Source organism: Macrotis lagotis, chromosome X, assembly GCF_037893015.1.
Source record: "Macrotis lagotis isolate mMagLag1 chromosome X, bilby.v1.9.chrom.fasta, whole genome shotgun sequence".
Taxonomy (NCBI): domain Eukaryota; kingdom Metazoa; phylum Chordata; class Mammalia; order Peramelemorphia; family Peramelidae; genus Macrotis; species Macrotis lagotis.
In genome coordinates, this window is record NC_133666.1 from 529,029,609 (window position 1) to 529,056,856 (window position 27,248).

At 34.9% G+C, this 27,248-nt stretch overlaps 1 protein-coding gene across 1 annotated transcript in view; it reads left to right on the top strand.

Annotated features, from left to right (window-relative positions):
- F13A1 (coagulation factor XIII A chain) overlaps positions 1 to 27,248 on the top strand; it is a 265,734-nt gene that overhangs the window by 184,244 nt on the left and 54,242 nt on the right. Inside the window, exons 7-8 of the mRNA XM_074202109.1 lie at positions 13,240 to 13,414; positions 17,864 to 18,002. Of these exons, the coding sequence (XP_074058210.1) occupies positions 13,240 to 13,414; positions 17,864 to 18,002 (314 nt within the window). The remainder of the gene's footprint in view (positions 1 to 13,239; positions 13,415 to 17,863; positions 18,003 to 27,248) is intronic.

Genomic DNA, 27,248 nt, shown 5'->3' on the forward strand with positions numbered 1-27,248 from the left:
TACCCAGTTTCTCACAGTTAGTATCTAAAGTCAGGTATCCACTCTCCCTCCTGGCTACCTCTTGAAAGCTAGGAGGCCAGGGACAAGGGTTCTGATTCTGACAGTGCCACTGGCTAACTATATAACCTTGAACAGGACTTATTTTTCTCATTTGTAAAATGAGGGAGTTGAAATTTTAATTAATCTCTTAGGTCTCATTCAGTATTAAGAATCTGTGATTCTAGCCTTTTTCCCATGTGGTAAACCCAAAAGGACAGCTCATGAAAGGGAGAAGGTTCTTTCCTGTTTAAGATTGGTTTATTTTGCTATTAATTAGGGGAAAATATGACTCTTATTTCATGTTTATTTTTTCATGAAAGTCCTCAATTTAAATATACTCCTTGGCCTTTTCTCTGACATTTATATACTATTACAAAATAAGGCGACATTGATGAGATAATTTTGCAGGGAAATGGGTACGAATCACATATTTTTAAAGTCCAGTATTTTATATCACTGCTAACTGAGAAGTTTCTATTTCCCTTGAGATACACACATTTATTTTTAACCCTGATCTTTTGCTTATATTGAGCCATGATTCTATCATTAATCCACATTAATCTCCTGTCTAATAGAACCTTCTGGGACCTTGCTCAAGGCTTTACTTTTATTTTTAAGTAGTTAGTGAAAGATGTTTCTTAGCTCCCTAACATTTTCTGAGTTCAGGCTACTAAATCAAATAGACTATTGCTGATAGTGAGGGCCATCATTTCAAAGGGGGAGATAAGGAAAGATTGACCCAATATGAGTGTCATTTGGGGGATCATTGGTATCAAAAGATGTATTGCTTCTATGGTATTAGACTGATATGATCTTCCACTACCTCTTAAGACTGCATTTTAAGGGCTTAGAAACAGATTAATAACTAAAATTCATATAGTGTCACCAGTATGCAAAATCTTATCTCATACAATCTCTTCAACAATTCTGAAAGATAGAAATTATGATTTTACAAGTATATAGTTTTGTAGATAAGAAAACTATATTTCCGAGGTCTAATATATATAACAAACCCAAGGTCCCATAGTAGCAAAGGCAAAGGTCAAAAAATACAAATCCTAATTCTTAGTTTGTCCCTTTGGGAGAAAAGTGATTTTCTACTTTGTGGGTCTGACCCCTTTAATCTAAATCTTTAATCTAATCTAAATGTTAAAGCTTATAAAGTATAAGTAGCAGCATTCCCACTAGAAGGAGTTTTATGTAGGCAAAAAAAAAAGCACAAATTATAGCATACTGGAGATCTTGAATCAAAAAATGAGGTTGATTGTTCATGAAGCAAAGGTAAAAGTTAACAGACTGACAGATTAAACTCTGTACTGTTACTCAAGGAATATTCAAAAGATTGAGGGATTCTTAGCCTGAAATCTGTGATCTTATTTTTTAAAATAGTATTTTGATAATATATACATATCTTTATATATAATTGTTTTGTCATAATCCTAAATATTCTATTTTTTACCTTTTAAAAACTTTCTGATTAGAATTTATGATGACACAAAAAGGGATAATACCCCTGGCTTAAAGGAAGACCTTCAGGACCCTGGCTGATCTTGTATAGAAGATTTTTGGGAGGCAAGGTGAAAGATTCACTTAGATTGGGTTTCACTTTTAGGCTGAGAACTCTGATATATTTAAATATAATTAAATAATGGAAGTATTTAGAAATTCTTAATAACAATCTTTGATCATTAACTTTGCTCTCAGATTTTTTGGGGGGGGGCAGGGAAACCCAACCTTTTTTTTTACCTTCTTCCAGAAAAGGACACTCTCAATCATATAGGATCCCTTTTCATTTTTAAATTCAGCTACATATTCTTCCAATCTTAATGCTTTTTACCCTTATCCTTCTTTTACTTTGCTAATATTGCCAGCCCTGGGTCACAACCATTCAAAGCCATGCTAGAGATGTATACTAAAACAATCTGACCAGGTCTACTACAAATTTGTATTATATAATCTTAGTTTGGTCCTTGATGCTACATGAACATCTTTTTGTCAATCTCTAATTGACTCTCTGCCACTCTCCCTAGAATGTGTGTTCCCAATCAGTTCTATCTTCATTGACTCACTATCAGCAAATGACCTCAACAATGACTTTGCAGCAAAGATCAAGGTTACCCATTGTTAGCTCCTTCACACCTCCTTTCCTTCATACCATAAAACATTTCTCTATCTTCTGCCATTTCTTCCTCTTTTTATCCAATTGCAAAGAACAAAGTTGGCCTCCATCTTTGCCAAAGTCAGCCTCATAAAGTAGGTCCTCAATCCTATCCTTTTACAAGTCCTCTGTCTCATCAGTTATCATTCTTCTACAAATGTGCTTGGAATTTCTCTGTCCTAAAATATTCTTCTTTTAATCCTTTAGCTCATTAAACTATTGTAAGTTTTTCTCTCTTCTACTCTTCACCAATTAATTCCTAGAAGAAGTAGTCTAACTCTGCTTTCACTGTTTTTAGTCGCTCACCTACTATTCTTGTTCAGTTGTTTCAGTTGTATCCAACTGTTCCAATTCCTTTTGAAAGATAATTATGATAGTTGAAAATTAATTATTTTATAGTCATGTGTATTAATAATCATATGTACTAATAGTTTTCAGCTAGTTAACTAGCATTATTAAATTATCATTATATAATGTTAGTTATCTAGTTGAAAGTTACTAGTTAATCCCTAAGACCCTCTTTAACTCAACTTCATAATTTTTAGAGAAAAAAAAAATAAAGCCTAGACATCAATCAACTTTCTTGAGCCATTTGTTCAGTCATTTTTCAATCATGTTCAAATCTTTGTAACTTCATCTGAGGTTTTCTTGGTAAAGGTACAAAATGATTTGCCATTTACTTCTCTAGTTTTTCATTTTGCAGATGAGAAAACTAAGGCAGAGTATAATGACTTGCCCAGGGTGACACAACTAGAAAGTATCTAAGGCTACATTTGAATTCAGGTCTTCCCTCCAGGTTCAGCAACCAATCTATTGTGTCACCCAACTGCTCTATTGCCTCCTTTTAAATTCCCTAAATTCTAGATTCCATCTCTACCACATCATTGAAATTGTTCTCTCCAAGGCCATCAGTGCCTTCCTAAATAACAAATCTAATGACCTGTACTCACTTCTCACATTCCTTGACCTTCATATAGCAATTGATGATGGCCCCTCTTCAATTATTCTTCACCTCTTGAGAGTGAGAACTCTCTGCTTCTCTTTCTCTAGTTTCCATTTATCTGCTTTCTGTGTTTGCAATGTCATTCATTCCCATGACTTCAATCAAATCCAACACTTTTTTTCCTTCCCTTTGATCTTTGGTTTTCTTTTGCAAGGCAATGGGGTTAAGTGACTTGACCAAGGTCACATGGCTAGATAATTATTAAGTATCTGAGGTCAGATTTGAACTCAGGTTCTCCAACTCCAAGGTCGGTGCTCTATCTACTACACCACTTAGCTGCCCCTCTTCCCTTTGCTCTTGATGGTAGTATCCATCCGAATAGTCATCCCTTCCATATGGGAGGTCAGAGACACAATCCTTCATGATCTAGAAAATCTGTGTAAAATGTTTTGGTTTTCCTTCATACCAGTGGAAAAGACTGAATTAGTATACTATTAAAAGACAAAATCTGTTTTCTCATATACAATACTTTACATTGTATATGAGAAAACAGATTTTATCTTTTCTAAACTTTTTCTTTATCATTTATTGACTTCATGTGTCACCTGCAGCTTCTGTAAAACTTACAAAAAGTTCCATTTAATTTCATGCTAACCCACAATATATAGAAGTTGCAATGGGAGAAAGTTGAGATATGAAAGGGATAACTATACTTCAAATCAAACTAGACTTCAAATCAAATCTGATCTGACATGTTCAAAAACTGAACTCATAATCAACCTCATAACCTAGACTTCATCCTAATTTCTTCATTTTTATTTCTATCTTTTTAGTCACCTAACATTGAAATCTTGGCTATCTTTGATACTCTATCTCTCACATTCCATTTTCAGGTGGTTACCAAGTGCTAAATATTCTACCTCCTCAATATTTCTCATTTATATCTTCTTTTCTATTCCTACTTTTATATTTCTAGGTCAGTTATCACTTCTTGCCCAAAATTTGTAATAGCCTTAGAACTGGTCTCCCTGCCTTCAATATTTCCTCTCCATAATCTATCCTCTAAATATCCCCTGTCAGAGTAGTCTTGCAAGTACACAAGTCAATCCACTAAATTTTATTTTTTCCCACTACATACAAAGATAGTTTTTCAACATTCATCCTTATGCAAGCTTTTAAGTTCTACATTTTTCTATCATCCTCTCTTCCCTAACCCTTCCCCATGGCAGTGATCAATTCAATATAGGTTGCATGTGAAGGATCATATTTAACATATTTCCATATTAGTCATGCTATGAAATAGGAATTGGAACTAAGGGGGAGAAACCATGAGAAAGAAATTAAAAATAGAAGTTTTAACAAGTGAACATAGTAATCTTTTGCTTTGCTTTGCTCTGCATTCAGACTTCATAGTTCTTTCTCTGAATGTGGATGAAATTTTTCATACTAGGTGTCTCAGGATTGTACTTGATTACTGAACTCCTGAGAGAGTTGATCCATCTATGCCAATGATCCATCTATGCCAACTATGATCCATCATAGTTGATAATCTCACCATGTGGTTGTTAAGGTGTACAATTTTCTCTTGGATCTGCCACTAAACGTCTTTTAAGTACACTGAACTCTAAAGGATACAATTAATAAAAAGAAAGGCAAAGACAAGTATGATTATGGTGCTTTCCTGTTCAAAAATTCTTCAGTAATTCTCTTTTACCTAAATTAAAAATGCATTACTTATAAGGCTAACAATTGTTTTTAATTTTATACTGTAAGCTTTATGTTCTCTAGTACATAACCATATGATTACACTTCATTCTTAGCAAGATGCCTTCTTCCCTCATTTATTTTGTGTCCATTCATTTTTCTAGTGAATCCTCCTCCATTTGTCTTTCCCTGATCCTCTCAGTTAAAGGTGACACCCTGACCCCTCATGCATCCATGGGACATCTCTAAAACCCTTCCTTCATTCTAACTCAAATTAAATTTTATCTACATATTTGCCTCATCCCATTACTAATTATAAGTGCTTTGAGAACAAGAACAATGATATTTTTCATCTTTGAATTCCCAATAAAGCACAATGCTTTACACAGAGTAGATGGTTTTAAATTTTTTCTGATTTTGTTGAGTTGTAGATCTTTTTCCAGAAAAGAAAAGATCTGCCTCACATAGTTGCATACCAGCAACATTAGGGCAAAGCAACCCTTTCTCCAAAGAGAAAGGCTTTTTCTTGTGGCAAAAGCCAGCAAAGTAACAATACTTCCATCTCTGGTTAAATAGTCAGGTTTCTCAATTACAAAGGTTAAATTTCTTATAGTTTCACTGCCTGTATTTTTAGTAGAAACATGGACATTTATTACAAGCCATCTCTTGAATGTAATAATCACAGTCAATTTCAGTGTCCATGTTCTAGAATTGCTTCCTGGAATGAGGTTTCAATACTACATCTATTTTGTAATCACAGTCTATTTCTGAAGCATGGGAATATGATTTTCAGTGTTTCCTCCCTGCCGTGAAGTTGGTTGTTGTTCTGATCTCCTGAGACAGGCATCCTGCAGCTAGTGGATAGAAACAGAGCAGGACACTTTTTGCCCTTTAGAATGTGGCATGACAGCTTTATGCAATTTACCTTTAATTCTGTCTCAATTCTTCTCTTCTCTCTCCTGTTACTTCAGTCTCTCCTCTCTTTCCATCTCTTCTTTCATTTTAATTACTATTTCCTAACAGTTTGATAAATGATCATCCAAAAAGGAGTCTGATATGGTTAGTGACAGAGTCAATTACCTACTTACATGGATACCTTAAATTTTTTTCTCTTATTATAACCATTCTTTCTAATATCTTATGAAAAAGGAAGGATAGGTTATTGTATTGTATGGGATATTTGTATCACAGCAGGTGTTTGCCCCTTGCCTTTGTATGCAGGTTTACCACCCAGGAAAACCACCAGGTCTGCATTCATCTCATGCCCTTTATGAAAAATGTTAATAATTGTAACTTTTCTTTCAATTGGACTTCTGTTCATGTCATATCATGTCATTTATTCATCTGGACAACATACTTTCATTGTTAGCTGTGTGTAGCATTGTGTTAAGAGAGACTCAAAGATAAATGAAATGCGAACTTGCCCTCCAGAAATTTATCATCTAGTAGTCACTTGATTTATATTGAATTGCAACAGAAATGCATCTAATGAGATATTACTGACATAATCATATTTTAAAAGGATCAAGTGAAATAATATATGTAAAACATTTGGAAATATGTATCAGCTACAATCATCATTACTAACATCATCCTTATTGTTAATTGAAATATTTGATCTGATAATGAAATATCAATGTATGGCATTACTATATTTCTAAGCTATATAGTAAGAGCTTAGAAACATTGATCCTAATATAAATACCAGAATAACATCCTCAAAGAGATGAAATGAACTAAGGATATAGTCCTACTAGTCTTGGCTACATGTATATGTGTATCTGACTAAAGATTTCTATTAGATTTATGTAATAGAGTATTGCCCTTTTAGTATTCCTGATTTAATATTTTCTCTGAATATCTATCTAGTGATATTCTATATGTTCTATAATAATATATTTTTAGAGACTTTCCTAAGACCCTGAAAGTTCTAGTGATTTTCTCATGATGCTTAGCACTGGTGCCAGAGATAAGATTAGAAACCAGGTCTTTCTGACTCCTAGGTGAATCCATCACCTTCATACAGTCTCTATGTTGTAGAATTGCTTATCTGAAAATTGTAGATATGAAAAACTACAACAAATACTAAATTCACATGACAATGAACAGTCAAGGAATGACACAAGCTTCAAAAAGGGAAGGACAAAGAGAGATTATATTATCTGGCTAAGATTCTACTGAGAGGCTAGAATGAGATAACATACATAAAGGTCTTTGCCAAACTTAAAGCATTATGTAAGTTCAAGATGTTATTGTTAGAGGCTGGTTTTACTTCATGGTCTCTCTAGAGATCAGTTCTACTTTGAAAGCCCACCCTACAATGTAGTCTGAATCTCATCTGGATGGGACTAGAGTTGACAACCTACCAAGGCAGACCCAAGAGCAAGAGTGCCATGCCTCATTGAATCCTTCCTAACAAGTCATTCAGATAGTTAGCATTTGAAAGAGGAAGGAATAGCATGTCCTTGAAGCTTTTCTCCCTAAACAGACCTCCCTAGTTAAGGAGGTGGATATCACCTTAACCCTTTGGGTCTGTCAGGAAAGACATATCACTTTCAATCTCTGGGCTCTCTAGAAGTCGATTTTCTAATTAGAAAACAGTAGCTAATCCAGCCAAATACTTTTAAATGAGAGTTGTGATTTATCTAGCAACAGGGGAACAGTCCAGCATTAACATAATTAAAAGGTCTGTAGTAGAAAGAGATTTTTTTTTTCATATTCTTCCCTATGGCTTCAACTGATTGGGTTCAGCTTGCTGCTATAAAAAAAGTTCTGCTAATTAATGGCTATCTGTTTAAAAAATCAATCATTAGCACAGCTTTTGTTGATTTACCTGGTTTGGACTTTCATATTCCTGAATGATAAGGGAGGTGAATCATTTGAGTATCAAGCAACATATTGTTTATATAATCCATATTACAAAATATGCCCTATCATTCTGACCTTAACAATAGATGCATATTGCTACATAATAAATTCTGCTACTGGGATGATCATAAAGATTATGATTATGATCTTTTTACAACTCAATCATTTTATGATGATTCTCAAAAGGATGGAGTTGCAATACTCACTTAATTTGGCCTTTGTAGATGGGCCAAATCAAAATTTTTCCCCCAAAATGCTCAACTATTATGGCCTATTCAAATTATTAGTATAGTAGCCTAGTCTTTCCATTGTTTTGCAGTGAATAAACAGTTTCAAATGGAAGAGTTGTGGTGAGTTTAAATGGAAAATTGTGATGGCCCTGTGGAGAAAGCTCATTAAAACTGATACCTTAGGGGAGTACCACTACTGTTTTAAGTTCATCTTACCTTTCAGGAGGAGATAGTTTGCCCCAAACCTAAGAGCTTCTGAAAGATGACATAAGTTGACAATAGTCTAATGCCTTAGGTGTTTTTCCACCTGATATTTTACATATCCTTTCATTTATGTGATCCCAGGGCAATATCTCCTTAAGTTTGCTAAGAATGGATAATAATATTCAAAAGTGGCAGTCCATGTAGCTTCAAGGAAGGTTGTCCACTTTAAGAATGATGAAAGTAATGAAGACAAGAGAAAGGAAAAATTAGCATCAGAACTATTGCCAATTGCCATTCACAAATGAAAGAGACTCAAAAAGTATGCCCTTAAGATTGAATAAGTTGGAAAATTCTTCATGTGTGACTTAGAGCATTTGTACAGAGGACCTTAGACTATCAAACGAAGTTCTTCCTTGACCAGATGCCATGGCCTCATTTGGGAAGGACATTCATGTTTAGAGCCTATGAGACTACTCAGGTAAAATTGGAAGTCATATTATACTATCATTATAATAACAGTCCCCCCACCAAAAAAAAAGAGGGTTAGTTTTACTTTAAATATAGCCATGATGGGGCGGCTAGGTGGCGTAGTGGATAAAGTACCAGCCCTGGAGTCAGGAGTACCTGGGTTCAAATCCGGTCTCAGACATTTAATAATTACCTAGCTGTGTGGCCTTGGGCAAGCCACTTAACCCTGTTTGCCTTACAAAAACAAAGAAAGCAAGCAAGAAAGAAAGGTACCTATGATCCTACAATGAAACAAATCTACCTCTTATCCTCCTAGGGCAATGATTATCACTTTTGTCTTTGTGTCTACTGGGTCTGGTGCATAGTAGGAGCTGAATAAATGTCTGTTGATTGACTGATTTCTAGTCTTTTTCTTACTAGTATTCTTGATAAACACTGCATCATGAAGTTTCTTAAACTGTGATCCACAACCACTTTGAAGGTCTGAGGAGAGATTTCAAGGGGTCCATAAACTTGGATGAGAAAAAAATTATTCTTAGTTCAATATATTTGATTTCTTTTTCTATTCCAACCAAACAAACCTACTTGTGACCTTCCAAATGTCCTCTATATTATATTTTCCTGCACCTTTTTAATGTCATTTACCCAACTTAAAGAATTCACCACCATGACAAAAAAACAGCCCCCTAAAACCAAAATATGTATATATTTGTATATAATGCGTATACATACATATATATATACATATATATATATATATATATATATATACATATTCCCTTCCTCTTTGACCTTTCTAAATCCTTCCCATCCTCCAAGAGCTAAGTCAAATCCTACTTTCTCTGTAAAGATTTCCTTGATTACCCAGTATCTCTGAGGCCACTGACCTCCACTGACCTTTATGGTCTATATTCCTCATTTAGCTGTTCTCATTTATCACCTTTTCTCTTCACTGGATTGCAAGATCTTTGAAGGCAACAGCCTTATTTTATAATTATTCATGTCACTCAATAAATATTTTATTGGTCTAATTTATAATTATCAAAATAGACTAGCAACTGAATAATTACATTAATGAAATTGAGTAGGAATAGGCTAGAATTTTGATACTTTAAATGGTTAAAACAGATCACTAGTTTTTGTTAATGATTCCTTCTGGCTCTAAAATTTTATGATTCAAATGGCAAATATAAATGACATTTGATTAAAATTCCATATGATAATAATTTAAAGAATTTACAGTTAATATTTAGGTCTAATGATCCCTTAAATTATGTAGAAAATACTTATAAATACATGATCTCATTTGTTACAGGGAAGAAAATACAGTAAGAAGAACTGTTAGCTTTTTAACCAACTGAAAAGTATTCTGTCTTGGAAAAAATATGTAGAAAAGGTTGTATAACATGAACATTTCATTGCCAACGCTGGTCAGCTTCAGTGGGAAGTCATTTGGTCCATGGACTTTTACTTTACTAATATTTTAAAACCAAGATTTGTCCCAAATAAATAATCTCTTTTGGGCAAAATGTTAAAATTTTGTCATGAAGCTCTTATACCAAAATATTTGAGTTTTATATGATCATTGAAACAGGTAATTAATTTTTTTCTTAGTCATTGAAATCTCCTAATCTTCATTTGGCTAAGTTATTTTTGATGAAAGTCTGTGCCTTTGTTTCCATGTCAAAGTCATGAATTTATTGTAAACCATTGATTCTTATAGTATCTTATAATTATACATTCAACGACATGGAAATAAGTATATTTTTTACATAGTAGTTTAGAAAAAAAGGTTACATATATTTATATATAAATATATATATATGTGTATATATAAAATATATACATATTTTATAAACACATACATATAAAACATAAAAATACACATACATATATGTATATATTAAATACTATAAGTATAACTATTCCCAATATAAAAGTAATTCGATCATTTAGGTGATTTGCTGTTATTGTCATGTTTGACTATTTTTTTTACTTCATTTGGGGTTTCTTGGCAAAGATGCTAAAATGCTTTCCTATTTCTTTCTCCAGCTCACTTTACAGATGATGAAATTAAGGCAAATGCATTAAATGATTTGCCTGGGGTCACACACTAGTAAAATGTCAGAGGCCAGATTTGAACTCAGGAAAATGAGTTTTTCTGTCTTTAGGCTACTTAGCTAGGTGACTTGTTCAAAGGTAATTAAGGGCAATTAGGTGGCTCGGTGAATAGAGAGTATTGGACCTGGAGTCAGGAGGACTTACATCTTCTACAAAATGAAAAATGCCTGTTGCTTCCTATAAGGAGCCTATCATCTAATAGGGAAGATACGGTATTTAGGCAAACATATATGAGACAAAGGAAGAACTTTGCAAGAACAAAGTGTAGTCCCTTGTAAGTGATCTAAGAAAATATGAGGTACTTGAGAGTTCTCTAAAGTAGAGTGATAAGGAAAGAAGAGGAGGTGGTACCTGGAACTAACTTTGAAAGAAGAGAAGACTTTGGACAGGTGAAGGTGAAGAAGAAATATATACTGACTATGGAGCATAACCTGAATGAATGCATGTATGGAGAAAAGAGAATTCACAAAAACATTAATGAAAAAAAAATCAATCATCCAATTTGACTGGGAAGTAAAGTTTGTACTGGGAAGAAATGTGAAATAAGTCCAACTGGGTAAACTGGTGCCATATTGTGGAGTATATTAAGTGTAAAGCTAAATTGCTTGTATTTTATCCTGTACTCACACAGGGTTCTTGAATAGAGGAACGACATGATCAAGTCTATATATTAAGAAGATTATTCTGGTAGTTGTGTAAAAGGTGATCTAAAGATGGGAGAGCCTGAAGGCAGTCATACTAGCAAGAAGGGTAATGTTTTAGTTCAGATCTGGCACAAAACTGATCATAATTTTCAAGCCAGTAATTCTGTTGCTAGGATTCCAATCTCAAAATATAGTAAAATGGGGGAAAGTACATAACTATAAGATAAATATATTTATTGCTGCTCTATTTTGTGATGGCAAAAAAGCAAATAACTTTATATACCCAACATTTGGAGAAGAGCTAAATAGATGATCCTATATTAATGTAATATAATGGAGCCTGAAAAGCAATAAATATGAAGCATATAAGAATATCAGAAGTTTATATGAGGTGACATAGAAGGAAATCATGGAAATGGCATGATAATTGCAATAATTAACATTTATGGAGTATTTAAAAAATGCAAAGTACAACCCTGTGGGATAAGTTCTATTATTATCCTCATTTAAAAGGTGAGGAAATTGAGGTTGAGAGAGAGAGAGAAGTATTTGTCCAGGGTCATCTAAATTCCTAAGTGTTTAAGATAGATTTTTGAACTCAGTTCTCCCTGACCAGAGGTTTTCACTATGACTCATAATATGCATATCAGATTAAATAATATTTTAATTTCTCTATATAAACCTATGATATTATTAATTTTTTAAGATAAAGAATGAAAGATATATATATATATATATATATATAAGGTATTAGAATGTAAAGCATGTTTGCAAGAGTACACAATAAAAAACATTTTCTTTGCTTTGGTTTTTTGTTTTTTTGATTTTTGGTAAATTCATTTAGTTCCTCCTTTACTGCTGTTTTAAGACTAGATTTCCCTATCTTACCTAGGCAGGAAGTGGCTACTAATGGGTCCAATCTCACTACTTACTAGCACAGATACATTGACTTGATCCATTTCAACTTGGTTTTGTTCACTCTTCCTTAGGCAGTCTGTTGACTGCCCATAATGATGCCAGCTTTAGTATGGATGGCCCATTGGCTTAACTGTAGATACTGTAGGCACTGCAGCTCAGAACCCCAGAGGTAAAGGGATTCACTAGTCCCAGACATCCCGGTAGTAAGGATTATAGGCATGTAATCCTCACTATGCCCAGCTGGTTCTTTCTTAAGACACTCAGTTAAAATGTTAATCCTTGTTTTGTATGTTTCTTTTTCTTTAGCTAAGAATTTGCAAAGCACTTACAAATACAGGGTGTACCAAAAGTCTTGGGAAATTTAACCTTAAAATTTCACTAACACTTTGGGGGCACCATGTATTATTTCTTTTTGTCCTCACAATCCTAAGAAGTTGATATTAGTATTCTTAACCCAGTGTACCGACGAGGAAGCTGACATAGAGAGAGATTAGGTGACTTGACAATGGTCATTTAGCTAGTAATTGTCTGGGGTTGCATTTGAATTTAGGCCTTTCTGTGCCATGTAGCTTCCTTTATTAAGTTTACAATTATTATATAATATAGTTAATTAAAATTATTAAGTTTATAATGTAAGAACACTGGGGAGAGACTATATAAATGATAGCTATTAGGAAGGAAAATATCTTGTAAGGGTATATGGGTAAGAGTCACCAGGCTTTGAATTGAGTATTAAATATGCATATCTTTGAACTTCAAAGGAAGAAAAAGATGGTCTAGGAAAAGTTTTTGTACATCAGTACCCAGGATTTCAGGATCACTGACATATAGATGAATCTAAGAAGATAGTAGTATATTGAGGTTCACTATATTTACATTTTATCCCTGGTAAAATACTAATCTCTACCTGTTTTCTTCCTTCCTCTTCTATCCTTAATGTAGATCAATGCCAAAGATGATCAAGGTGTTATTGTTGGTTCCTGGGACAATATCTATGCCTATGGAGTGCCTCCTTCTTCCTGGACAGGGAGTGTTGACATCCTGTTGGAATATCATAGCTCTGGAAATCCAGTACAGTATGGTCAATGCTGGGTTTTTGCTGGTGTCCTCAACACTTGTAAGTTTCCATGTGAGACTTTCTAGAGAATTTACAATTATTTAACGTATAAAGAAGAATTTCAAAGAAGTCCTTTCTTTTAAGCTAGGCTCAGAGTCAAGAAACTTGCTTTCAAGTCTTGCTCTAACACGCTCACTAGCTATGTGACTATGGACAAGTTATTTACCCTTTCAATTCCCCAAGGAAAGTCTCTAAGCCTGTAAGTTACAGATGAGTTGCTGCTCAGCATCAAGGGAGAGTGTTTCCATATTAGGGAATGCACATAAGCAATGAAATAATTTGTTTAGTCATTTTTTTCAGTCATATTGGACTCTTTGTGATCCCATTGCAATATTCTTAGTAAAGAGACTGGAGAGATTTGCCATTTCCATCTCCAGTTCATTTTCAGATGAGGAAACAGAAGCAAACAGGGTTGAGTGACTTGCCGAAGGTCACACAGCTAATAAGTGTCTGTGATTGGATTTAAACTCTCGGTACACTATCCACTGTACCGCCTAGCTGGCCAATGAAATAATAATCTAGACCAAAAATATTTAAGGGAATTTTCATCGTAGAGAATTTCATCTGAAACCTAACTACCCAGTATTGTTTCTGCAGAATTCCTGTAGTAAATATTTAAGGATATAGTCAATACAGAATGAAAATACCAGGTATAATCCTAGGTTTCTTTGGTCTTTCAATCCTTTACCCAAAGACTAATACTGATCTGTTTAAAACCCAACTCTCTATACATGTATACATCTGGAGAACTATTAGACCAAGGAGACCAAATGGAAATGTATTTATAAAAACTCATACCCTTTTTATTTATCTCTGAAATTTTTAAGAAAAGTTTTAAAAAGGGGAAGGTAGATGGCACAGTGGATAGAGTACTGGTTCTAGAGTTAGGAGGACCTGAGTTCAAAATTGGCCTCAGGCACTTAAAACTTACTTAGTTGTGTGTACTTGGGCAAGTCACTTAAACCCATTGCCTTGCAAAAAAAATGAATTTTAAAAAAACAAATAATTAAACACCACAAAATGAAGTATATCTTCTAGTTACATAGCATTACCTTCCTAGGGGAAATTTAGGACAGGTGTTGCTGCGTTATTCAATTAATTCTTTTCCCTTGCTATGGGAGGTGTAGTGGCAGGTAGTGATGACTTTATTCTAGACACAGGGAGAAATAGGTTAAATGAATTGCCTAAGGTCCCAGAACAATTAGATAGTATAACCTCAAGAATAATGCCTGTCTCCCTACTTCCAATTCACTGTCCTATGTGCTATGTCATGTTTTCTCTGAGGGAAAACAGAGGAAAAAAGAATTATCTTTAGTTCCCTGCACCATTTAAAAACAATGTTTGCATAATTTGGGCACAGATATTGCTTTTTTTGTAAAGTTCCAGAGAAACATATAGAAAACATATTTCTTTCACTGCATGTTAGTTGAGCAGTTGGTAAGGCTGCTATAAAGATCAATGAGTTGGAAATGAATTTTCATTTCTCTACTACTTTCATAGCCTTGGAGAAAACCAGCTATGTAAGACTAGGGACCATTTCCAAAAGATCACTATTTAAAAAATACTGATTTAACTTTATTTATTGATTGATTTTTTATTTTTTAAAATGAGGAAAAGTCAAATTTTCAAGGGATGGGGAGTTAAATGGGTTTTCTTTTTTCAACTAGTGCCCTTTTTTAATATTCACTGGCAGAGCAACCAAAGAATGTAACTGTAAATAAATTTATGGGGGAAAATGACTCTTTTATGTGTACTCTTTTAATATGATAACCTCAAAATCCTTTTCCTGAGTGGGCTGACTGGGTAGAAATCTCCAGTGACCTATCAATGAACTATATATATATATACTAAGAATTTTTCTAAAGGGATAAAAGGGGAAATGTCATTAACTGGCTGTTGGATTTCTCTCTGTCACTCTTTACTTCATATAGATTGCCACTCCTCCTTGCATATTAGGTTTTATGGAAATATGTCAGCTGGAAAAGACCAGACTCAAAGTCCTTTAAACTTAAGTAGACCATACAATGTAGAGTCCCCTTAAGAAGAGATTAGAAATGCTGCAGAAGCAATACTGGGTAGTTATGTTTCAGATGAAATTCTATATGATGAAAATTCCCTTAAATTATTTCATTGGGTAGCTAGGTGGTACAGTGGATAGTGTACTAAGAGTGTAAATCCAACCTCTTACACTTATTAGGGCAGTATTTCAGCAAGGGCAAGAATATAATCCATTCCTAATCCCTCATTTCTTTTCTACCTCCCCGTGTGAGGGGGCGATGCCTGAAATTCCATCATTGTAGCATAATGTCTTTGGTTTGTGACTTTGACTTTGAAAATGTAAACCAAGATAACACTTCCATCTTTATCAGTCATCTATACATTACTGGGAATGGGATGAGCAGCTCTTTTCCTATAAGCACATTTTAATAGGAGATATGAAGAGAAATCTAGAGGACCCTCAAACACCTTTTATATAAGTAGGTTACCCTGTGATGGGATACCACAAAGAAGGAAGAAGAAAGAGAGACTGGAACCCTAAATTCAATGTTTCCCCAATAACAATTATAAATATGGTTAATACCCACAGAGTCATTCTTATTTTGCATATGGAATGAATCAGAGGAAGATTTCAAGGATTAGAATAGATGATTCAAAAACTTGAGCTTTTAAAGACACTAAATCAACACAGAGATGAAGTTGTAAATGAGAAGGAAGAGGCAACCCCTATCAGTACTTGGGGGTTATGAATTAAGTAATTTAAGGAGGCTGACAGCTGACAATGTCCTCAAATGCAGGCTTTCAAGGTTATCATATTGAATGGGGATGGGCAGCCATTGGTTAAAGTGCTAACTGATCGCAGAAGAAAGAACCAAGCTTAGTCATTAATCTTAAAGTTGTCAGCTGAATTATTTTCAATAAGCCCTGATAGCTCAAGTCCTGGTAGCCAGGGAGGGCATTTGAATTAAGTTTAATCAATAGGTACATATGGCAAAAAATGCATCTGAGTAATTTATTATCAAACAATTAAAATGAATCTTCAGTGTCAACCTCTACAAAGAGATACCAGAATGAATTCCAGTCAAAGATGAAAAAAAATAACTGGATACATGCCCTATAGAATCTTAATTTTCAAATTTAATTTTCCTTGATTCTTAAAGACATGTCTCATTAGCATATCAGAAAACCTGTTTAATGATTACAATAGAAATTAAAATGATGTAGAATGAGAAATAGTTTTATAGTTCCATTACTGATACTTTCTAACAATGGTCAGAATGATGTTTCAACCTCTCATTTAACATCAAATTCATTTTCTTCACAGTGAGGGGATTGGTTTTTAGATAATCTCTTAGATCCCTCTAACTCTAAATGGGTGATCTTTTGCCTTCACATTGTGCTTTCATTGTATTACTCCTTTATTCTACAGTTTACAGTGGCTCACTATCATCTATTTGTCAATTCAATTCATTATGAAGTACCTACTATGTGTTGACCTATTCGCTGGGGATACAAAAAGAAAAAAACAAAAGACAGTACCTGCCCTTAAGGAACTGACCACCTAATTGTCCATGGCAGCTAGGTTGCCCAGTGTATAGAGTACTGGTCTTGTAGTCAAGAAGGACCTGAGTTCAAATTCAACCTCAGGAAGTTACTAGATGAGTTATTTTGGGCAAATCATTTTACTTTTGATGCCTCTGTTTCCTCAACTATGAAAAAGGAATATTAATAGCATCTACATCCCAGAGTTTAAAAAAAAAAGTCAAATGAGGCAATATTTGAAAAACACTTAGCATAATATCTGTTATGAGGTAGGTACTTTATAAATGTTAGGTAGTGGTAGCAGTAGTAGCAGCAGTAGCAGTAGCAGTAGTAGTAGTAATAGTAGTAGTAGTAGTAGTAGTAGTAGTAGTAGTAGTAGTAGTAGTAGTAGTAGTAGTAAATAAAATATAATATCAGCTTAATATTCCAGGCTCTCCACCAACTGGTCCCATCTGACTTCTCCAACATTATCTCCCTCTGCTCCCCAACTTGGCCCCTCTCCTCTGAGTATGAATGTACTGACTCTTCCATGGGCTTAATTTAAAGATTGTTTTTTAAACAGGTTGTCACAAATATCAGATTTTCTGAGTTATAGGATGATAAAGTTGTACAAAATGATCTTCTGAGTCCATTCTAGCTCTAAAAATTGAAGTCTATGAAATGAGAGGTGTCCATTTAGCTTAACTTTGTTTGGATGAGCCCTGTTCATTCAGTTTCTGAAACCAGATCTGCTATACATCATTATTTAATTTTTTCCTTCTCTAATATTTTGAGGAAAAATCATGTAGTAAAATTTTTTATTATGGTGCTGCACTACTACTTTTTCAAGCAGGAAATTTTTCCCTTTTCTGTTTACTAATGTCTCATGGTAATTTCATAAGGTTAGTATCTATTTCTTTGTTTTTTTAGTTTTTCGATGTCTTGGAATACCTGCAAGAATTGTCACCAATTATTTCTCAGCCCATGATAATAATGCTAATTTGCAAATGGATATCTTCCTGGATGAAGATGGGAAAATAAATCCTAAACTTACAAAGGACTCAGTGTGGTGAGTTGTATCTTCAAGGACATTTGCTAAGAGTTAATATATTTGATTGTTCATATTCACAGCTAAGAAACTCAGACCAGATTTTCTTTTTTTCTTTCCCTTGGCTATTTTTACAGTAGCTCAGCATCATGAGTAAAAATGTCTGACTATTAAAGTTTGTTTTTAGATTAACCAATCAAAAAGCATCTATTTAAGGACCTACTATGAACCAGGTACTGTAGATAATATAGACAAAAGTATAAACAATCTCCTCTCCCATTAGACTGGATATATGTAAAATAGTTACAAAGCATGTAAATGATGATTAAGGGGACTAGAAGTTAGAGAGACCAGAAAGTTTTCATATTTGTAGGAGGTGTATTTGAACTGAGTTTTGAAGGAAGCAAGGTATTCTGAAAAGTAAGGAGGGGTACTGAGCTGGTGCAATTCCTAGTATTAATTATTCATTTCTTAACAATAAGAAAAGAATACAATTTGGTGTTTGGATTTGCTAACATGAATTAATTTCATACTTTATACCTTTCTTCTACAAATGATAGCCAGAGGATTGTTACAATGATTTGCTTTTCTATTTATTTGTTGTCCTTTGAATCTAAAAATGAGGCTGTTTTCATTGCTGATTATCATCAATTTAGCACCATCAGTTCGAAATGTGAGCAAAGAGAAGATAGTGGACTTGGTACTATTTTCTATCACCCCATCCTCTCATTGCCCATAACATGATTGACAGGAGTCTGCCTAATCTGTTCAACATCATGCTCTATGGATTAGTTCAAGATACCAAAGAAATACTGTACTTTGTGTTCACTCAGTCCAATACATTTAGAAGAGGGGGAAAAAATAATCATTTCCCAGGTGTCCCAACTTAAAGGTTATTTACAATGACATTTACAAGGGGAAATTGGGGCATAATTTTAGCTGTTACCAGGATCAAAAAAGATATGGAATTTCCAAGCAAGCAACATCTTTACTCTTAAGGTACTGTGCAAGCAATAAAGGTAAACCACTATTGTAAAGACATCCAGTTTGGGGTGATGAGAGGATGAAAGCTCATCTGAAGAAAAAATTAACAATGAGAAAGTACTCCATTTTCTTTTTGTTACAGGCAACTCAAATGGTTGCCAGAGCAGCATTAACCCCCAGGATCAGGGAGCACTCATTTGGCACTGTAGAAAGAAGGGAATCACTGAACTAGCTGCAGAGCATTACTATGAATAAAACATAGCCTGGTTCATTTTAAGGGCTAGAGTAAACTGAGGAGAGAAGCTGAGGGACTGTACAAAAAGAAGTGAGTCTGACCTCAGCAAATGGAAGGACAATTTAAGAAATACTTTAAAGAGAGAATTGCAGTGTAAAATCTCTGAATGTATACAATAGAATCAAACCAGATCAAAGTAATTGCTGTAAGAGACCACCATGACTTGATTTGTTAAATTGAAGAATTTTTAGCATTCCATACTCCATATCTAACCTTTTAATTTTAGAGATGAATCCCAGCAAGTTTTAGCACATAACAATGGCATATTTGTTAAATGGCAGAGACAGTCTAAACCCAGAACTCTTTCCAAGATAAAATACAATACAAGCTTAGATTAGATGCTTCCTGCTTCTTCCCCTTACTCCTTACAGACTTTCTGACAAGGCTGCTTCACTTTTCCTTGTTCTGTGTCTGTGTACACAAGCCATCTCTCAAACAGGAGCATTTCTATTTAATAGTCACCCTTCTTCTCCCCTCCCCCTGACTTCAACTAATAAATGAAATATTTATGCTAATAGATTAGGTAAGGACAACATGAATTTTCATGATGGCCTTCTGGAGATTATGCCTTTGCCTTTGTTTTCTAACTCAGCAAGGGGGGCTGTAATGTAAATTTGAGAGTAGGTAGAAGAGGAGGACAAGAACCATTCTAGGTTCATGGTGGGAGAAATTTAGAAGATATCCTTCTCAAAATTTTCAGATCACAGTAATATAGAAAGCTCCCTAGACTATGTATGCATTGTGCTTACCTCTACATCTTTCCCAACCAACCTCTTGGGCCCACCTCTGTTTATCACCTCTTACCAAAAGACTTGCACATGGTCAGCACAGGGAGGATATTAAAGAAGACAAGATAATTATTCTGTATCCTTTCTTCCTGTATACTGTCTCCTCTTGAACTTTTCATGATAATGCTATAAAATGGATCTATTTTTCTGATCATCCCTTCCTATTTTCTACTATTTTCCTCATTTATATCATGTCTTCTAAACAGAGGTATTTCCCAAGGCTCTGTCCAAGCCCTCATTTCTTTTCCATCCTTATTGTCTTACCTGGTGATCTCATTAGCTCTCCCGGGTTCAATTATCATCTCTGTAGATAGTCCTCAAAAGTCTCATCTGAGACCCCTCATTTTCCCACCTTATTTTGTTGCTATATCTACCTTCATATCATCTCTCACATGCCTCTCTCTAGTTACCCAGATACCATCATAATTCAGGATCTCATCACTCTCCCTTAGCTACTACATTATCTTTCTGGTTGATCTCACTACCTTAAATCCCTTCTCCTTCCAATCCATCCTATAACTCAGTTCTCAAAGTGATCTTTCTGAAGCATAGGTCTAACCATGTCACCCTCCCCAACTCAGTGAAATATAATTAGTTCTCTATTACCTCCAAGATCAAATCTAAAGTTCTCAGTTGGGTATTTAGAGCTTGTCATAACCCGTTCCCTTCCTACCTCTCAAGGCTTCTTTAACTCAGTTCCCTTTAAGATCTAGTTATACACATTGCTGTTTCTCATCCACAGAGCGCTAGCTTGCTCTCTCTCTCTCTATCTCTCTCTCTCTCTCTCTCTCTCTCTCTCTCTCTCTCTCTCTCTCTCTCTCTCTCTCTCATATTACTTTTCCCCAAACTTGGAATGCGCTAGTCCTCACTTCCATCTTCTTGCCTCCCAGGAATACTTCACATCTCAGCTCAAATCTTACCTTATGTGGAAGATTCTTAACATTCCCCACCACTTCTTCCTGTCTCCATCACTTTTTGAGCTTTTCTTTAAGGATTACCTTCTGCCAATTCTGTATCAGTCTTATACAGACCTAGTTACTTCATTTGGTAAATGGCAGAGAGACAGTGCAAACTCAACTCTTTCCAAGATAAAACACAATATGAGCTCAGATTAGATGCTTCCTGCTCCTTCCCCCCACTCTTTCCAGACTAGCTAGTGCCCCTAACAAGGCCACCCCACTTCTTGTTTTGTGTCTATGTAAACAAGCTATCTCTCAATTTGAAACATTCCTATTTAATAGTCACCCTTCTCCTCCCCACCCATGACTTCAACCTCCATTGGAATATGAGCTCCTTGAGACCAAGGGAATATTTTTGCCTTCCTTTCTATCCCCGGGACTAACATTTGTTCAATCATTATTCAGTCATGTCCGATTCTTCATGACCCCACTTGGGGTTTTCTTGGCAAAGATACTGGAGTGATTTTCTATCTCCTTCTATTGCACATTTTACAGATGGGAAAACTGAGCCAAATAGGCTTAAGTGACTTTCTCAGGGTCACATAACTAGTAAGTGTCTGGATTGAACTCAGGGAGATGAGTTTATCTGTTTGCCTCAGTTTCTTCAACTATAAAATGGGCACAATAATAGTATCTACCTCCTAAGGTAGTTGTAAAGCTCAAATGAGATAATAATTGTAAAGCACTAAGTATAATATCTGACATAGAGTATGCATTATATAAATCTTAGTTATTATTATTATTACTACATTGCAGAGAGTCCATAAATAAAAGTTACCCAGAATAGACTGAGAGTCATATCATTATGGGCAATAATGACATCAGTGAGTTGAAGATTCATTGGATTCCATTTTATTATTCTTTCCTCCTTTAAAATATTTTTGTTTTTTCCATATACATATTTGCAAACTATGTTTCAATTGTTTGGTCCAATTCTTTTCCCTACTTCCTTCACAGAACCCAGAACCAAAACACTAGATCTGAAGAGTATACACCAGTTCAAATCCATAATTATGAATCTCAGATTTAATTACAGGAAGTGCCCCAGATACAAGTAAGTGGGCAAAGTTGAAAGAGTAGACTTTAAGCTGTGCAGACCCCCGAACCTCTTCACATTCAACCCTTCTGTAAAACTCAAGTCCAAAATCACTTTACTTGCTGCCCCCATCTCCTACACAATTGATTTTTGTCAAATTCTCAGTGATTTTTAAAAGCAATATCAGAGGAGCTATAGACATCCAGAGGCACCCTCCAAAGCAATATCAGAGGAGCTATAGACACCCAGAGGGCACCCTCCACCATCTAATGAGGGCTGTAGGTGCCTCCCTGGAGATATGACACATGAAGGTGATTCTGACTCAGGTTGCTGGTAGCCTTGTTCTGATGAACCTTTTTCCTACTTTCACCCTTTCAAAGTTTCCCAAGAGATACTGGAACACCTCAAGAGGTGTAGATGTTTTGAAACAACTTAAACAGAAACTAGATGTCATCTTATTTCCCTTAATTGAAAGATCAGGGGGATTATTTCAATATAAGTTTGGGGATTTTGATGTCCTTTCTTCTCTGTCTATAAATCCCTGTCCTTTCAGAGGATAGTCCCAAATTGAACCAGCAATAGTGAGTCAGAGAAATAACACAGAGAAGCAGCATACCTTTCCTTGATGGGACAAAACTCCTATTCACTCTACCCTAGTTATCACTCTGCATCTTGCATTATTAGTTATCACTTTAATTTGCCTCCACTGAAAAAAAGGTTATAATCATGAAATTCTTGCCCTAAGTGAACTCTTCCCTTCACTTTATACCCCTTATTTTTCCATCTGATCTGTGTATTTTCCATTATAAACTACAGTCAAATAGATTTCTTCTCTTACCTTAATTGATCACTCTTATCTTTGTGCTTTTGTATATATCATTCCTTCCATATGAAGTGCCTCATTTCCCTTTTTTCTTCCAGTCTCTTTCCTGACTCTCCTTCAAATTCTTCAGGTTGTCTTCTTCCATGAACCATTTATTAATTGAATCCATCTGGCTTTTCTCTCTCCTTTAATCTATGGCCCATCATCATCATCATTTACAGTCTGTAATTTTAATACCAGCAGGTATCAGTCTTCCACTGTATCTACTTCTTCAATAGCTAAGAGATCAAGCTAGAAGTAGAATTGGGGCCAAAGATGGTGAAGATAAGAGTAGACATGAGCATGCTTTTATTTGTTCTCTAATTACAAACCAAATAAAATTCATTCTGATGATTGCTTGCTTTATAGGATTGATACTAGTCCTATAGTTTCATTCCCATAGGAAACTCCTGAACAAGGAAACTCCCTTCTCCAGTGTGGATCAATCCCTTCTCTGCAACTTTTATTCTTAGACAGTAGCCTATTGCTCTAAAAAGATTTACCCAGGGTCACTGCAACCAATATGTGTCAGGGGCAAGATTTGAACCCAGGTCTTCCTGACTTTGAGATTAGCAGTCTTAAATATGTCCCTTGCTTCTCTCTGTTACTTTATCCTACCCATAATAACTCATATGGAAGAAGCTAGGAAATTAGCCTTGGGTTTAAGTGCTGCCTCTGCACATACTATTGATGTGACCCTAGGCAAGTCATGTTATCTTGGATGCCTTCTAATACCTTGAGATACAGATCTATCGATTGCTCTTGGTGGTGGAAATTTTTTGATAAAATGGACAAGTAAAATTTGCAAGTCATTTTTATTTATATTTGTTATTATTAGTTCCTAAGTCCCCTTTGTAAATGATTTTTCTGTTCCCCCTCAGCACAAATTAGTTGCTTAATGGAGTTGTCCAACCTTTCCAAATAATGAAGAAGACTCCCTTGCCCACTGTCATTACAGTATAAATTGTGAGTGACTGAGTGAGTGAATGATTCAATTTGTCAGGAGAAGAGAAGAGAGGTAGATCATTGAAAGGACAAATATGACCTGAGTTACTGAAACTCATGGTAGTGAATGACATTCAGTGTAGACAAGTAGAAGATAATAAACATTGCAAGAACCAATTTCAGCTATTTGTCCCTGGTTTGCTAATGGTTTCTGAATTATTTGGAACCTTGGGGGGAAACTATCTATGAATCACTGTGGAAAATTTAATGAAGATGCTTATTTAGGGTTCAACCAGAATCAAAAGAGTAATGGCTATATTAGGGTCTCCTGGAATGTGTTCAGATGGCATGAAATAAATTTAATGGTTTGACCCTCCCTTCAAATAAATCAGTTTGGATCACCTCATTTCATAAAGGATATCTTAGAATAGCAACTAAATAAAAACATGTGGTGAAACTTATTAGAGTTATAGAAGTGGTTAGAGAGGGATCTTTCCTTCCAAACCCCACTACCAACATTCTCCTTACCTGAAAGATAAGGAAGTGCCTTGAGAATAAGGGCTGTCTTCTAATGGTTGGCACATAGTAGGTGCTTCATAAATGTTTATTGAATGATCACCTCCCTGATGATGATACTATGTAGAAAAATAAGCACTTGGCAAGTATATCTAAATAAATTAAATAAGGAAGTCTTAGGAGGTGTGTGATCAGCTCCTGATTATTTCAACTGAGAACAGATGTGTGGATGAAGCCAAATGAGAAATCATATGAAGACCATTCTTATTTGACTTTGAGAATGAATTTTTATATTTTGATATGTCCATAAATACTCTTTTAAAAATTGTGAGCCACACTTTGAAGATGTGACTTGGGAGGAACTGGAAAGTCATCCAGTTTCCTCATACTGGATTCTTACTCAACTCTTCTCTGCAACATACCCCAGGCTAAGAATAAACACTTTCCATGCTAGGAATAGCATTTCTCTCTTCCCGTTGGATAGAAGGTATGTTCTCTCCCATGTGTATCTGGAACAAGGAAGGTGGTTAGTTGCTTGATTTTCAAAGGATTTCTTCCACATGCAGTGTAAATAGAGAGAACTGATTTTGTCAACACAAGAAGTGCTAAGGTAGAATGATATTAATAACTAGCATTTATATTTAGGGCCATTACAAAGTGCTCCACAAACATTATTTCACTGAATTCTCACAGCACCACCTCCACCATAAGATAGGTAGAATAATTATTTTTATCATCATCTAATAGACAAGGGGACTGACCTCATAGATGTTGTGACTTGCCCAAGGTAATAGACTTGGTAAATAAGAGACTCAGAATTTGAACCAAGGTCTTCTCTCTCTCTAAATTGAGAATTCTTTACACTATGTCACATGGCCTCCCACAAAAAAATAAAAAAATTTCTCTAATCTTCCTCAAAACAAGGAAATCAAGAATAATACAATCCACTTGTGTTATAATTTCCTATATGTACATACTCTGGATCAAAATCTTACCCAAAATAGATGATTACTGATGACATAATAGTGATTGTGTTATGGAGAAGATGCTGGGAGAGTTACTTTGTGTTGTTTTCCTCAGTTTCTTCATCTATAAAATGAGTTAGAGAAGGAAGTGCCAAACCACTCCTTTACTTTGACGAGAAATTGGGATCATGAAGAATTAGACACAACAAAAGACAATAAATAAACTCTCTCTCTCTCTCTCTCTCTCTCTCTATATATATATATATCTCTCTATATATGTGTGTGTGTGTGTGTGTGTGTGTGTGTGTGTGTGTGTGTGTGAACTTTTATATTTACATATTTATGTAAATTAATGACAGCATGATCTAGTAAATAATACAGAGAGACCTCAAAGCCATGAAAAACGCACTTTCAAGTCTTCTCTGACCATAATAGTTGTGTGATCCTGGGCATGGCATCTCACTTCCTTGATGCTCTAGGTAGCTTTTTTAGACTATAAATTGTAGAAAAGGTACTGACCCATATGAGGGAGTTTCCTTATCAACAAAGAACTGTAATTTTATTGATTTGGGGAATGTCCAGTGAAGAAAATCCTCCTGCTAATGCAGACAGCTTCATGCTCCGCACATTAGAGGCTTTGAGCTTTGTCTGAGGACAATAAGAAATTAATGATTCATCCAGGGTGGCACTACCAGTATGAATCAGATGTAGGACATACATATACATATACATATACATATACATATACATATACATATACATATACATATACATATACATATACATATACATATACATATACATATATATACATATACACATACATATACATATACATACACATATACATGTACATGCACACGTGCATGTACATATACATACACACGTATGTGTATGTGTATATACATATATGAACATATATACAGGCACTGTCAGATTTAGAATATTCTTATTTATGAAATACTTTTTAACATAGAAGTATAATTATGGGGCTTACTGAACCTGATTTACCTTTTTAAATCTTCTTTTTAATAAATATGAGCAAATATGTATTTTATTACAGAATATCTTAAAAAAGCCTGCCCTTCAGGATATGGGCTCAGGCATTTGTTGATATGTTTTTTTCATTTTTCAAGAGAGAAAAGCCTCAAAAAAGAAGGGAAGAAATCAAGCTTTGATATGTTTTCAGAACCATAAGCATAAATTTGTTTACTAGCAGTATGGGATAGTCTTTGGTTGGGCATAGTGCTGGTAATGGAGCACTAACCATTTTTCAGTCCCATTTCCTTTGATTTCTTTGCCATGGAGAAAAATGAATAAAAATGTTGGGAATGATTTTTTAAATCCTATATTAATACCCCAACCACTGATAAACTCTAAATTTTCCCTGGCAATGAGAGAAAAGGTCAACTGGATTCCTGAAATCTGTAGGTATTCCCCAAACCTCATCTGAACCACTTCTGTCAAGCTCCTTCTTCACCATTGTCAATGCTAATGTGGAATAACCCAGAGGAAATGAATTCTGTCTCTGTTCCAGCTCAATCCCTGGCACCTCTAGTAACAAATGACAGTAGACATAAAAGGGTGACCTGAGAGCATAGGAATCAAGGATCTGATCACTATATATATATACATATATATATATATGTATATATATACATACATATATACATACATATATATCTGATCACTTGATAATATTTTCATTTTAAAAGACCTTTCATTTCATTAGTGTGTATAATTCCTTTACTAAGGCAGATCATGGTCCCTCCACTCCTCAGAGAAAGAGTGATTAATCTTTTTTGCATGTTATGGGCCCCTTTTTCAGTCTGATGAAATCTATGGAGTCCTCTTAAAAACATTTTTAAGTGCACATAATAAAATATATAGTATTTTAAAGGAAAACAAGTGTATTCA